The following is a 16515-nucleotide window of genomic DNA, read 5'->3' as shown; positions in this document are numbered from 1 at the left end:
CTATAGAATTGAATCAGCTATCATTACTGGAGCTATAAGACCAACAACATAGCTCACCAGCCTCAGTTTGCATCTCATTTTGAGAGCCTCCATGTGCATTTTATGATTAAAAAGAACCTCCAGATAACATCATCTCAACATAGGTTAAATCATAACACAGGGAAAAGGAGCTCAGTTTGAGTGATCTTTGATCATAAAAAAAAAAATGTAGGCAGAATGATAGGAAATTAAATACAATGAAAAATGTATATCAGGATAACAAAGCAAAAGCAACTAAACTAGATTAAAAAAGAGAATGGGAAACATAACATTTAGAAACATATGCAACTAATCTGAGAAGCCAACAAATTACAATAACAAATAAGGATAACATTAATAGCATCATCTGCAAATGTAACTCGAATAAACCAGAGTTGTCCAACCATTTCATAACAAATGAGAGAATATCAACAAAGGTGTTTCCTTCTATCACTATAAATGTTACAAGCCCAGCGTACTCTTACAGAGTTTGAATCAGTTATCGTAACTGGAGCTATACAACCACATAGCTCAGTATATAGCATCAACTTGCAGCTCATTGCGTGAACCTCCATTTGCATTTTATGGTGAAAAAGAACATGGAGATAACTTCAACTCACCATAGAATTATCCTTCAAGTTGAATCATAACACAGGGAAAAGGAACTACTTCACCAACCAAGTTTGAGTGATCTGAGACCATAACAGAAAATTCTTCTAAATTTGACAGACCAAATACATCAAGTATCTCTGCCAAGTTCTTCTAAACTTTCAAATTCACGGGCTTCTGCAACACATAAAATGTAGAAACAAAGATATAAAACAAAAAAACCAAATTAATAACTTTAAAGAAAATTTATATATCAAGATACAAGATTGGATAAATCAACACATTACACTTGCCTTGGTGCTGTCTTCAATAACCCAGCCAAGTTGGATAAAACAAAGCAATATCTGGGTAACTTACATATGGCAAGTTTCTTCGCATGAAAGTTAGATGGTAAATACTTTGAAGGATATCTTTCGCATTCCAATACCCTGAAACTATTTGGAAGATGTTCGGGAGCTTTAGAAAAATGAGCATTTCTAATAATAAGTGTTCTGAGATTTTTCATATTCTCGAAGCCCTTTCCATTCCATTCTATTTCTTCTTCGCTCGTCAAGGAAAAATCCAGGCAGATGATTTCAATATCTCTGGTTCCCTTTTAACACAATGTACAAATAAAGCACAGTACATGTAAGACTTAAACGTGCATATACAGAAAATTTCACTTATTATTAAGGGTAATAAACAATTATAACTACTAACTAGAGCATATAATGGCCTAAAACAATAAATCAAGTTTAAAGATGAAAAACCAAACCATTTACCGTTTCATCCTCTAAAACTTGAAGTATATCTTCATGGCTCCATAACCTACTACGCTTCTCAGGCTCTTTTGTTGATTCTATTCGAACAATTTCTTTACCCATGTCTTCAATCAGGTCATGTAATGTTACTTCATCATTCGAACTGATCTTTACAAGAGACTTTTCAACCAATATTCCAATGTGAGGTTTCATACACTCACCATGATGAGCATGGAGTATATGTTCAACCTCAACCAATGGATGCCCTTTGAAACAACAAGCAATGTCAAGAAAAACATTCTTTTCTTCCTCCTCCAAAGCATCAAAGTTCACTTTTAGTATCTGTTGGATATCTTTATCCGGAATCCTTTCATACCGACTTAATGTATTATTCCATGCTGCTATATTTTTTCCAAACAAGTTGGAACCAATTACTTCCAAAGCCAATGGAAGGCCAGAAGCATAAGTTACTGCACGATTTATAACGTCCTTGTAACTTGAATCAACTTTGTTCTTTTTGAAAGCATTCAAGGTCAACAAATCAAGAGCTTCTTTCTCATTTAATACATTTACTTCATATGTTCTTTCAATCTCATGGATTGTTAGCAAATTTTTGTCTCGTGTGGTAATGATAACTCTGCTGCCTGGACCGAACCAATCAATTCCTCCAACCATAGCCTGCAACTGCTTCAATTGGTCAACATCATCAAGAACCAAAAGAACTTTCTTTCGTTGTAACCTTTGTTTTATTATTGGAATTCCTTCATTGACATCTCCTATGTCAATTGCAAGTTCAACTGTCTTAGAAAGAAGCTTCTCTTGGAGACGCTCCAATTTGCTTGAATTTTCTCTCACATTATGAAGAAAACATAAACATTCAAAGTTGTCAAAAATGGAATTGTAAACTGCTCGTGCAAGTGTTATTTTCCCAACTCCTCCAAATCCGTAAACCCCTACCAAGCAAACCCCATCATCGGATGCAACATCTAGAAGAGATATTACTTCTAGCACTTTAGAATCTAATCCAACGGGAAATTTTGCAACAAATAAGGGAACACGATTGATCTTATTGGAGACTTCTTTAACTATATTTCCAATAAACTCATATTCATATCCATCCCTGCAAAAACAGAGAAGTTTATGTGAAGTGATACTAAATGCAGAATATCCATTAATGCAAAGTGTGTGCCATTCAATGAAATAACTTGTTCAAGATAAATAAGCATTTCTTCACTCTAAATTATTCTACTATTAGATTTTTTTGGTTAGTACTTCCATTGGTTGGGGTATATGGATTTATAAGATGAGTTGAATAGAAAACCTAATAGTTTCCCTTGAAACCCACATAATCTTATGATTCATTATGAGTTTGAAAATAATCACTATGTATATATTTATTTCATCAAAGTCCACCTTGGAAGGTACTAGAATATGGAATAGGACAACTGGGGAAAATTTACTACTGTTATAAGATATATATATAACAGACAAAATATAAGAAGGTAAATAAAGTTGGGTACCCAAGATTGAAATGATAGCCGGACAAGTTGGCTGCTTGGCTAAGAGCTGTCTTCCATTTCTTCAACCTCTCCATGTTATCCGTGAACTTTTCCTTATTCTGTTCAAACTTCACCTGATGCTTATCCAGATCTTCTTTGTAACTCCCAGTTTGATGTCTCACCTTAGAAGGATCAACATCATAAAAGACAGGCAAGACCAACCGACCTTGGTTCTTAATGCGGTCAATGATGGTGACAAGTTCGTCCAAGCCAAAGGAAGTAGAAGCATAGCTTGCTGAGAATACAGGGATAGCAATCCTGGACTCAGCAATGGCTTTGACAAGTACTGGTGTGATTTCTTCCCCTCTCTCCAGCTCTTTATCATCAAAGAAGGTGCGGATTCCCTTGTCACAAAGAGCTTTGTAGAGATTACCAGTGAAACCATGACGAGTATCATAGCCTCTGAAGCTTATGAACACATCATAGGTGAATAAAGTAGAGGAAGATGATGATGATGATGATGATGATGATAGTGGCACAGCCATGTATGGGTGTGGAATATGAAGTACAGGGTCTCTAAAGTCAACTAAAATTGCAATTGTAGAGAACTGGTGTAATTACACTGCTTGTTATTATGTTTCAAAATGATTATGATTGTTGTTTTAACTTTTCATATATTTTTCAAAATGATTGTTGTTTTAAAAATTCAAGACTATTTGTTACAACTTTTTCCATATACATTCTCATTTAATACTCCTTCCGTTCCAGAAAGTTTGTAGTTTAAGGTTGTGGCACAAAGAGTAAGAAAACAATTATTGATAGTATAATTTGACTAGATTGCTCTTATTTAATTTTACTAGTATGATGTGCAACTATTAAATTATACTTAGATAGAGAAGAATGTAATTAATAGAGAAGACTTGTGGTTGGTTAATATGAAAGGTGATAAGTGAGAGAAAATGTATTAAATGAGGGTATAGGTGGAAAAAATTAGCAAAAAATGCATTGGTTTTTTAAAACAACAAACATTTTGGGATATTGAAAAATGGTGCAAAACAACAAACTTTCTAGAACGGAGGGAGTATTATATATCTCACCTATAACCTCTGATTTTTATCAATCACAATTCTCTTCAATCAATTAACTAATGTTATCATTCTCTCTCTTTATATAACTCAACTTTAAATAAGGGTGTTTCAATCAAATTTTATGTCAATTAATGAGCTTTCAAACTATGTGAATTACCTTAATCAGCAACCATTTTGGAACGGAGGGAGTATTGAACTTCCAAATTTTCCTTACCTCATTTTTCTTAATTTATATGCATCATTAATGCTTAGGAGAGAGAAAAGAGTTATCTTCTATATATATATATATATATATATATATATATGTGTGTGTAAAGCACACTTGAGTTTTAGCATTAAATACATAAGAAAAACTCAAGTGTTGCATTGTATTAAAAGCTTCTAAATAAAAAAAAAAAAAAAAAACTTTGTGATAAATAAATTAAACCATAATAAAATTAAAATTGAAAAAATTTATTTTATCAAAAGTTATTCAAATACTTACATTAAATAACAATATTCATAAACTTCAAATTTACTTGAGTTTTGTATTTGACGAATATTAAAAATTAAATTCAATAAGAAGATTATATATATTAACAAATACTTTATATAAAATAGTTTTAAAATTATAAATTTTCTATTTATATATAAAGGAGACTTGAGCTTTCCATTTAAATACATTAAACCATAAAACTCTCATACATTTGTATTAAAATAAATTTTCTTTTTTACCAAAAATAAATAAATTTTCTTTGTAAGAAATAATAAATTTTTCTTTGTAATAGTATATTACAAAATAATTAAAAACTGAAAAAAAAAATTGTATTGTCAAAAATATTGAACTACTTACATTAAATAAAACATTCATCAACTTAAAATTGAATTTTAAAAAAACACTGAAATTATCTTTAAGTTTTGCATTTGACAAATATTAAAAATTAAAATTATTGAATAAAATAAATAAGATGGATAAAATATTTTAAAATTGAAAAATGTCGCTAAAAGGTATTTAATATTAACTATAACATATATGTGCATTATTGAAAAAAATATTTAAATACATTTTTTGATATATGATATATTAGTAAAAATGCTTAATTGCCCCTAAACTTTAGCCTTCCTGCGAAAATCGTCCCTAAACTTTAAAATTAGCAAAAAATGTCCCTAACGTTTACACCCGGTTGCAAAATTGGTTTTCCGTCCAATTCCATCCAATATTTAACGAATTCTGGGATAAAAATTAATAAAAAATAAGAAAATAAAACAAAAAAACCTAGAAATTGATGAATGTTCATCTTCTTCAAAGAACCTTCATCATCATCTTCATATTCTTCTCTAGAAAACCCAGAAGCAAACCAAAAAATCACCAACCCCACCCCAAACATCAATTTCAGATCTCAAATCAACCATCAATTGAAAATGATCACAAACACTAGAACCAGTTTCTCCAAATCTGCATTTCCCTTTACTCCATTTACCCATTTCAAACCCAGAAAAATTTCAGATTAAACCCAAAACACAACACAACATGACTCTTCCTTCGTCATCTTCATCATCTTTTTTTTTAATCAAAAACCCATAAACAATAACATTTATCTTCATCTCCTTTTTGAAACATCACAAACCAAAATCTCATTCACAATCACACAAAACACACCTTAACGATTTGATTTTCTTCTCATTAACCACGCTATTAGCAATATAGTTCCAATATTACATCAACTTGTGAACACCTAATTTTGTCCTACTTTTAATAAAATTAAGTCAATATAAAAAATAGCACTCAAAATTATATTAATAATAATTATTTAAATGATTTCAGAATTATAATATTAATTAAATAAATAAATACGAAAATAAATATTAAATACAAAAAATAAACTAGATTGTTCTATATGGACTTTTCTTTCTCTCCAAGAAGGGTGAAGAATGATTCCTAAGAATATTCTAGGAGTGGTGAGAAAGAAACCCTAAACCTGCAGCTATAAATAGAGAGGGGGTTTTGGTGGTGAGATCAGGTTGAGAGAGGCAGAAAGAGAGTGTGAAAAAAACTGAGTGTTCACTTCTGAGTTGTAGTTCCATCTTTGAACTGCAACTCATAAGAGTGCGAGTGTGAGTGTGAGGGTGAATCTCCAGTAGCAAGGTCCTCAGGTGGTGATTGAAAAGGTTTGACTCCTCTTTATTAGATAACATGTTATTACTAATACCTGTTATTTACAAAGCTCCATGTTTTATATGCACTATATGTTCCCCTTTGCCAACTGATGTATCTGTTTGATCTGTTTGTGATAGAAAGGAAATTATTTTCCCCTCTCCTCTATCGTGAATTATTTGGATGCTGGAAGGTAATGGATTTGTTTTTTTCTTTGTTTCAAACCCGAGTATCACCTCTGCTATCTTCTATGTGAATATTAGAAAGCGAATGTTTTTTTCTTGGCTGGTTAAAGGTGATTTTGCAGTGTGAATGTTATTTTTTTTTACGTTTTTCTTTCCCAGCACAAGGATTCGGTTTCTTTTTAAAAAAGGGGAGGATTAGATTCTTTCCTTCAAAAACAATATACTCAAAAAATATTAGATGCCATTGACTTGTTTTCGTTGCTCCCCTGTAATTAATCAAAATTCAATCTCCTAAATTTCCTTTTCAAATAATCAACGTGATGAATTTGTTAATAATTGGTCCTTTCTTATGTATATAAAAAACACCTACCAACTTAAAATGATCTCTTTTCTGTACAAATAAGACATGTTAATATATCAAATCTTTTCAAATAAAAAACACAAACCAATCTAAAAATATTACAAGAACTACGTGGCTTTGAATTCTCCATCACACTTTGGGGATAGGTAGGAGCGGGCATCAACAACCGTCAAGCCAAATTCGTAAATAATCTTTTTTTCTTAATAAAATATAAACTAATCTTTTTATCGAAATCATTTTCTTGGGGTGGAATAAATAAAAAGCTATTTTCTTTCACACAGTTAATTAGGGTAACCATTCATAAACGGACGCTTAGGGTGCTAGTACCTTCCCTACGCGTAATTGACTCCCGGACCCGTTTTTGGTTTCGAAGACTATATTCATATGGGTTTTCTAATGTTTTCCCTCTGTAAAAAACATTGGTGGCGACTCTTCTGAATTCTAATGTTTGTAGCGTCGTCCCGCCGCAAATCCTGGTTGCGACACAACTCATGAGATTATCACAACACGGAAGGAAGAGATTATCAAAATAAAGAAAATAGCAACACCAGCAAATAAAAATTTCCAAATTCTCAAATTTCTCTTCGTCTGGCAAGAGGTTATACTCCTCTTATTTTTACTGATTCATACCCTTTGGTTCCGGTGCTACTTTCTCTTCTTCTCCCCGAATCTCGCGTGCAGACAATGGTAAAGATCGCAACTTTCGAAAACAATCAATGTTGAAGTTGAGATGGAAAGGGGCTGGGTTTCTGATTTCTGGTGGGAAGCAAGTTCCGAACAAAAAGATCTCTCTGATTCCCGTTCTGGTTTGCAACAGATCGAAGGATTTCGGTTCACGATCTGCAAGCAAGTGGGCTCTTGTTCGCGATCTGGGCTTGGAAAAGGAGGAGAGGATCGCTCGATCTAGAGACAAGCAGATTCGTTTTCTGGGGTTGAGAGTGTTGCTTCCTCTTCCTCCTTAATGGATCTGGGTTATGCCTATTTGCTGAAATTTCAATGCTTTGGGTTCCTTCAACAATCTGAGTCTTTGAAAAATATTGACTTTCTAGTTAAAACTGGAGAAGATGAAGATGTCTGGGAGTTGAAGTTTTTTTTCCTTCTAGGAGGGATATTTTAATTTTTTTAATTAATTTTTTGAGGAATATTCCGTTAGTTTTTTGATGGAATTGGACGGAAAACCAATTTTGCAACCGGGTGTAAACGTTAGGTACGTTTTTTTCTAATTTTAAAGTTTAGGAACGATTTTCGCAAGAAGGCTAAAGTTCGGGGACCAAAAGTGCAATTAAGCCAAAGTTGAATTAAATGTTTGTTGTGAGAGGCCTGACCTATACAGTTAACGTAATCGTAGAGTCTCAAGGGATTAGTATCATGGCTATCGGCTGTGAGAAAACATTCGCAAACCAAATAGGTTGAAAAAAAAATTAAATTCAAAATATAATATTTTAGGCTATTTTTTTGTCAAAAGATAATTTAATTTATCACTTATTATAATCCTAAAAGTTAAAATTAATTTATTTTTCTTGGTCTTGACATGTCACAGCAAATGACTTTTCAGGTTAAAACTATAAAAAAAATGATATTAAAACTTATTTCATGACATTAAACACTTATTACTTAACATTCTTTACGTAATTTAAATATTTTAAATTAAATTAATAATTTTTCATATTATTAAGCAAATAAAAAATTTAATTGTTAAAATTATTTCTATGCTAACAAATTGAAATGTCTTTACACAATTTTTTTATATTTATAATTAAAAAATCTTTTATTTTTTATTTACTTAAACTATAATAATTTTATATAATATTAAAAAATATTGTAAGTAAACTCGTGCAACGCACGGATATAATATCTAGTGTTCAATTAAATAAGGCTATTCTTGTAAAAAGAGTAATTAATGCATCTCAGACTCAAAACTTGTTTGTCCCAGAAAATAGCTCAAGTGGTAAGAAGTAAGAACTAGGGGATCATGTGGATTGGATGAGGGAGTTCCAGGGATCAATCTCTAACGGGTGTAATTTATATTTCCGATGTATAAAAAAAACTCAAAACTTGTTCTTATAAAAAACTAAAATAAACTTTAATTCTTATAAATCTATATTATATATCTATATATATATGTAAAGCTCACTTGAGCTTAGTAGCTTAGTATTAAATAGATTAAGCAATAAAGTATTTTTAAGCTACATTAAGCAATGAAGTTGAACAAAAGGCTATTCATCTTAGTATTTCATAACAGCTTCCATAACTTGCATTATGAAAAAAAAACTATTAAAAGGCCGTAACCTTCATTATGTAATAAAAGGCTATTAAAAGGATGCATTTCTAGAACACATGTTTGAACGGTGAACCATTTCGTAACAACTTCAATAACTAAGCTATTCAACTTATTAATTAAAAGATGGACATTTCTAGAACACAAGATGTGAACCATTTCTTAACAATTTTTGTAACTGAGACGGGCTATTCATATATTAACAATTACCTCCTTGAGGAAATCACTCAGATTTCGTAACCTGCATTATACAATTATATGGCAGTACTGCAACTTCCAAACTGATAAAAAAAATTAAAGACTTTTTAGCTACCTACATTAAAAAAATACAATGGATTAAATTAAACTATGCATCTATTGTGTATCTCTATATAAACAAATCACCCACACACTTAAGTCATACATATCGACTCCATCAAAGTGAGAAAAAAATGGAAACCGTCACTAGCTATTTCAGCAAGTATGTCATATTTTATAACATTAGTTGATTGAAATTGAGAAGATTTTGATCAAGAATCGTAAGTAATATCTCATTGATTTTGATGGAATTCCATTGCCAGAACTCAGCAATAGAAACATTGGACAACACACTTATTAGAGAAAAGAAGCACGAAAGATGTCACTCATTACTAAATGAGCAACAAAGAGAAATATACAATCATGTTATAAACGCGGTAACCGCCAATACTGCAGGGCTCTACTTTGTTTACAACATGGAGGTACTAGAAAAAAATTCTCTACAGGACAATCATTGCAAGGCTAAGGGCTGGAAAAAAAAATTTGTGTTTGCTGCTTCATCAGGTAGTTAACTACTTTATAGTCTCTCTTATGTTTTTCTATACTATTTTGCTCATCCAATTGAATCATTCAAATACATCATCATTTGTGTATCTATGTGACACAACTCATTAACATAAAAAAAAAAAACTAATACACAACACCTAACAGAAAGGAAACTTTTGCCAAGTTACCTTTTCAGCCAACAACAAAATGTGAACCACAGAAATTTCTATGATCACTGAATTTGTAAGTGTAAAATATAATACATCACTGTACTCTTCACTTAGGATTTCATAAGAATAGGAATCTTTCACTCCTCAATATTGTCCTACATATTTGTCATTATGGCTAAGTGGCTTGGTTACTCTTTATTGTTTAACCTATTTGTACTTGGGTATAGCACCCCTTGTGCTATTATATATGAATTTTTTCTTTCAAAAAAAATGGACAAAAAAATAGCAACCCAATTCAATCCATCAAAGAGAGCAAATGTCCAACAACATAGAAATATACTTTAGAAGTTGGTGCAAGTGACTTTAAAAGAACTTCGATCTTCATGCCACCAACACATCATTGGCCAGATTTGGAAGTACGTACCACTCAAAATATTCCCTAGCACCAAATCTGGATCTATAAATAACTATAATGACCATAAAATGAATGAACAATTATAAGCGAGAATAGGAAACAAATTTTAAAGATTTCAATCAATTGAAAAATATGACTTCAAATTGGCTCCAATTACATAAGTACAGAAGATACTTGCTTGGATTGCCACTGGCATAAAATTAGAAAACCATGCGGTCTCAACGCCCCAAACCCAAAAGTAGTTACTTTTTTTTTTGAAAATCCAAATTGTATAAAAGAAATTAAAGGAAGATCCAGTACATCAGATGGTGGCATCAAGCACACCTAGCAAAGTAGAAAAACAGAAACTAACAAGTTACTTTTTCTTTTTAATATGCCTCTTCAACCAACTAAAGTATGAGTTGTTTTTCTTAACTTTCCAAAATATGGGAACTGGAAAAAATAAGAAAAGAGGTAGCATCTGAAATTCGTATTCACCTAGGACAGATGTGATGCACAATGTTGCAACAATGTGTAGCACAACAAAACACAATCAGAGTATTAAAAAAAAACAAACAGTTAAACAGACAAACACAAGAAGTTGTTAACCCAGTTCGGTGAACATCACCTACGTCTGGAGGATACCAATCCAGGAGTCAATTCACTATCAAATAATAGCTCACAGGTCACATGAAAGTCCCTCCTATACCTAAGTACTCCCCCTTAGTATAGAGCCTCTTTTATGTCCACCACTATTACACAAGTGAATCTAGCTTAGCCCTTCTCCTCTAAGCTATGAGAAAACTTTCTCTAACCCCTAATGACCACTGCCACAGCGATCAAGTCATGTTTATCAATAAACAAGTTTGATGAGATTACAACTCAACTAAACAAATCAACTTAGTACTTTGATGAACGAAAGCACTAAGTTGGTACAAAACTCACAAGAGGACTCACAAATAAAAACCCTAAGATCAGTATGTAGCACTCTGAATCCGTATACAGCTAGGGTTTATAAGTTCCTTTATATAGACGTTCACTTGAGGCTTGGATCTTCAATGGGCTGAACGTCATAGAGTCCACTAACACGCTTCTTGGAAAGAATCTTCAAGGAATCAAATCTTACCAGAATAAAATAACAGAACCAAGTAAAACAGAATTCAAACTTTGAGATAGACTTGGTTCACACGTTATCAATCTTGTTACTTCAGCCAAGATTAAAACAAACACGCCTTCAGAAAATAAAACGCACAACATAGAATAAATCTTCTGAATCCCATACAATCAGCAACCTCACAACAAACTTGACTTTAACGACTGAACCAACAACATATGAAATTCCACCATGTTGCTCCAGATGTTGGAACATATGGTTGCACATCATGGTTTGAGCAAAATGCAGCCAATCAAAAGAACTACAGCATCCTTACACTGACTACACCTGCTAAAATTAAGAGTAGAAAATGATAACGTAGCTAGAAACTTTAGTTGAGTTTATGTTTTTAAGACAATGGAGTGAAAGAAATTGTTACAATAATGGCACATTTTGACAAGGGAAGTTATTAAAGCACCTTTTTCAACTATGTTCTCAATAAGTAAGAAACTAACTATATAAGGGGTACAAAATCGTGGCATTTACACATCAGAACATTGAAAATGAAGGTTTATCTGGGATTTAGCAAAATGGGTTGTAAGAAATGAGACTAAGGGAAAATAGGAATAGAGAAACTTAACATGGATGCAGAGGGAACCGACAATGATGGTGCTACCAGGTATTTGAGGTACATGTTGATGGGTTTGGAAGGGTTTATGGATTCGATGAAGAGGAGCAGAGCGATAACGACGTGGGTGGTGTCGTGGGAGACAGATCCTTCGATGCAAATGATGCGCACCTTGATTCCAGTCGATTGTGCTTGTGCAATTCAGTTCTCCTTCCATGTAACACATTTCTTCCAAATAGTTGCGTGCTTTACAGAATGCCTCACATGGCTGCCTCACCACCACTAGATTGAGGATTTTTCCGCTTTTTTATTTGATTAGGGCTTCTGTTGTTTTCAAATTCTATTATGTATTTTTCTAATGCTTCATTTACTTAATGATTTGTTAAAAAAATCAATAGTTAAGCATTTTAAATTTTAATATTTGATAAATTTAGTAATTATAAATATAATTAAGAAAAACTAAATTATATCAGTGATAACTAACTATGTAAAGTTATCACCTTGTGTTTTCTAGAGTAACACCACCAAATTGAATATACTTATTATTGAGAAAGATGAAAAATATGCACAATATACTAAAAATGTATTGCATAATAAAGTTTTAATGAACTTCTTCAATATAATTATAATTAATATGTATTTTGATAATCCAAAGCTTCTTCCATTTACATTTTTTTTACCTCTACATAAATTTAAATATCACAATTAAAAATTACTATTTAAAAAAAACCCGTGCAACGCACGGGTTTAATTTCTAGTATATATGTAAAACACACTTGAGTGTTAGCATTAAATACATAAGCAGAACTCAAGTGTTGCAATGTATTAAAAGCATCCAAGAAAAAAATTGCAATAAATATATTAAACAATGATAAAATTCAAATTCAAAAAATTTATATTTTCAAAAACTATTCAACTACTTATATTAAATAACAATCATAAACTTAAAATTTAGTTGAGTTTTTGTATTTCACAAATATTAAAAATTAAATCAAATTAAAAAATAATATTTACTAACAAATAATTTAGACAAAATAGTTTTAAAATTCAACAACTATACATTAAACCATAAAAGTCTCATACCTTTGTAATAATGTGTTAAAAAATAATTAAAAACTGAAAAATATTTGTATTGTTAAAAAATACTCAACTACTTACAATAAATAACAACATTCACCAACTAAAAATTGATTTTTTAAATAAAAACACTAAAATTGTCATAAGTTTTGCATTTGACAAATATTAAAAATAAAAAATATTTAATAATAAATAATATTGACATAATATTTTAAACTTGAAAAATGTTGCTTAAAGGTATTTAATATTAAGTATAACATATGTTCAAAAAAAATATTAAGTATAACATATATGTCCATTATTGAAAAAAATGTTTAAACATATTTTTTTATCTATTATATTTTAGTAAAAAATACTCGATGAACCATAATAGAGAAAAATAATAATGGTCAAAGTTGAATAAATATTTAGTGAGATGTCTGGCCTATCCACTTAACATGATCGTATATAGCCTAGGGGATTAGTTTCATGACTATCGGCTATGAGAAAACATATCGCAAATCAAATAAGTTGGAAAAAAAATTAAATTCACAAGATAATATTTTAGAAAAAAAAATTCAAAAGGATATTTAAGTTATCACTTATTATCACGGTTATTAAAACTGGACCGGACCGGCCGGTTCAACCGTTACAACCGGGAACCGGACCAGTGACTGGTCCAAAACCACTAGATAATCGGAGGGAAGAAAAACCGGATGCAAACCGGGAAAATCGGCCAAGAACCGTTCGAATTTTAACAGTGGGAACGGAAAAAAAAAGACAGGACAAGTTGAAAAAGAGAGATAGAGAAAGAGGGAATTGACCAATAAAACATAGAAAGAGGGAAGAAGAAAGGTGAGCTTGAATGGCCATTGAGAGAACTAGAGGCAAGTCATAGTGACAATCAGATGCAGGTGGAATTGAGAGTTGTCAAAATTGCAGATGGAACTGTGATGAATTGCTCAGAAGTGCAAAAACTTTGATGAACCACAGCCGTTTTTTCTGTGAGGTGAGGAGAGAGAAGTAAGAATTTGGCTTAAGTACTAAAAGAAAACCCTAATTTAGGTTTGGGCTTTGACACTTAAGTCCATACCCCTCAATAATTGTTTATTTGACTTTTGCATTTTTTAATGTAATTTTTTTTTTGAAATGAAATGCATTTTTTAATGTAATTACAATCATATAAATATATAATTAAACATCACGTTACTGCCAAAATAATGCCTCCTTGGGCTCTATATTTTTTCACCTCTTATAGGACTCTTATTATTTTATTAACGTTTTTATGATTTGACAAATGTAATTTTTTCATAAAAAGTCATACTCTTAATATAAAATCATGATACATAGATATTAAATATTTGATAGTCTTTTTTTTCTATACTTGGAAAAATATTGACTTTTTTCATTCAATATCACCTTATATATTGTATATATATTTTAAAATAATATTTTATAATTGATAGCGGTAATATCGGTCAAACCACGATTCATTTACAATTGAACCAATGAACCTTGAACCAGTGCCTTCACCGGTTTAATCACCGGTCCGGTTCTAATAACCTTCCTTATTATGGATATTGGAAGGTTGGATGATGGAGCAGGGATTTCTGACGAGTGGGCTGACGGTTCGGGTGTGGGTATGGGTGATTATGTTTGTTTAGAAGTGGATGGTGATGATGTTCTGGAAGAAAGAGTTCTCAAGCGTGTAAACCGTAGAAGGGAGAGGAAAAAGGTAGCCTCAGTAGTGGCTAATCGTCGAGGTCTTGCTTCTGAGAAGCCTCCAGCGAAGAGAGGGCCGGGAGACCAAAGGGGAGCCGTAACAGGCCGAAAATCTCCTCGCAGGTGTCTCCCCCAGGTCAGGATCGCGACGACGAGGAAAGTGCAGCGGCGTGGGCGCAACAAGCGTGGCGACTGGGAAAAGAATTGGGGGTGGTCTTCAACGGGAACGAAACACAGATTTTGCAAAGGTTCACTGCTCAGGTAAGAGAAAACCATCCCAATCTTCAGTAGTAGAAGTGATCTGGTGTGTGGGTTCTGGGGAATACGTGGATTTGGAATGTGGGTTTGGGCCACTGACTTCGAAAGCGATTCAAAGTTGCTGCGGGGTGGGTTCAAAGTAGTGGAAGAAGACCTTGGAGACTTTACTAGTTACTTTGCAAAATTTATTTTCTGATTCCAATGGTAAACTGCTTGGGGGGTACGGCATATGCTTAGGGAGGGGACTGAGGTGGCGGTTTTTTTTGGCAAAGAGCGGGAGGGATGGGAGGTTGACATTCTGGCAGATTGGTGAAGCTGTTGTAGCTGTCTGATGCAGTGGTACTGGGCATATATGGAGCAATCTGCATTAAAATATGACAGTGAGGATTTAAAGGTGGGAGGTTGATAGTATGATTAGGTGGCAATTTTGATGGAATTGGGGTTTTTTGCGGGTGCTTTATGCATAGTCACAGATTGGTATTCTTTGGTTATTGTGGGGGTTGAGTAATTCCTTGAAGGTAGTTTTGTATGAAGTGGTGATGGGTTTGCTTAGAGAATTTGCTTCTGTTTTTTGGCTTATATTCTGGCTGGGGGACAAGCGTTTTGGAGGCAATGGTAATCAACAGATTTTGATCTATGGCATGTTAATTGTTTGTTGGTTTTCTTGTATGTTTTTTCATCAATTGGATGAACTGGATGTAATAGGGTGGGGTATTGAAAGTTTAGTTTTTAATTTTTGGCTCTCTATGGTGTGTTTTACTCTTTTTCCTTCACTAGGTTTTTTTTCCTAAATGAGTTTTTTCTAGTAAGGTTTTAATGAGGCACACACTCTAGTTTTTAAGAGTCTGGGTGGGGTTTTCTTGGTGGTACCTTTCTGTGTGGGTTTGTTCATGTTCCTTTCAATCAATAATATATATTCTTTTTGCTGTAAAAAAAAATTATCACTTTATTATAATTCAATAAGTTAAAATTAATTTATTCTTCTTGGTCTTAAAATGCCACAGCAAATGACTTTCTAGGTAAAAAGTATCAAAAATGATATTAAAACTTATTTTATGATATTAAACAGTTATTACTTAACATGTGTTACGTAATTTAAATATTTCAAATTAACTTAATAATTTTTCATATTATTAAATAAATAAAAAATTTAATTGTTAACATTATTTCTATGCTAATAATTAAATTTGAGTAATATTAATTATTTATACAAAAATAACTATAATAATATTTATTAAAATGTCTTAATACAATTTTTTATATTTATACTAAAAAATAATTTTATTTTTATTTAGTTAAACTATAATAATTTTAATATAATGTTATAAAATATTGTAAGTAAATCTGTGCAACGTACAGTTGCACAGGTATAATATCTAGTATGATTGTATGTAGCACTTAGTTCATTCTACTTCTACACAACTAACTCACCAAGAGTAGATTTGGATAAAAAGAGAAATAATAACTCATCGGATAGATGATTTCATAGGAAATTCAGA

At 32.0% G+C, this 16515-nt stretch overlaps 1 protein-coding gene across 1 annotated transcript; it reads right to left on the bottom strand.

Annotated features, from left to right (window-relative positions):
- Positions 1-348: 348 nt before the first annotated feature.
- On the bottom strand, positions 349-3512 carry LOC130725884 (disease resistance protein Roq1-like). Its single transcript, XM_057577074.1, has 4 exons — positions 2888-3512; positions 1389-2487; positions 921-1219; positions 349-804 (listed from the first exon to the last, which is right to left on the bottom strand). Exons 1-4 carry the CDS (start codon positions 3409-3411, stop codon positions 795-797), a joined length of 1932 nt encoding a protein of 643 aa, XP_057433057.1. The 5' UTR covers positions 3412-3512; the 3' UTR covers positions 349-794.
- Positions 3513-16515: the final 13003 nt, after the last annotated feature.

Source organism: Lotus japonicus, chromosome 6 (genome assembly GCF_012489685.1).
Source record: "Lotus japonicus ecotype B-129 chromosome 6, LjGifu_v1.2".
NCBI classification, from domain to species: Eukaryota; Viridiplantae; Streptophyta; class Magnoliopsida; order Fabales; family Fabaceae; genus Lotus; species Lotus japonicus.
This window is presented reverse-complemented; position numbering and strand designations above follow the sequence as displayed.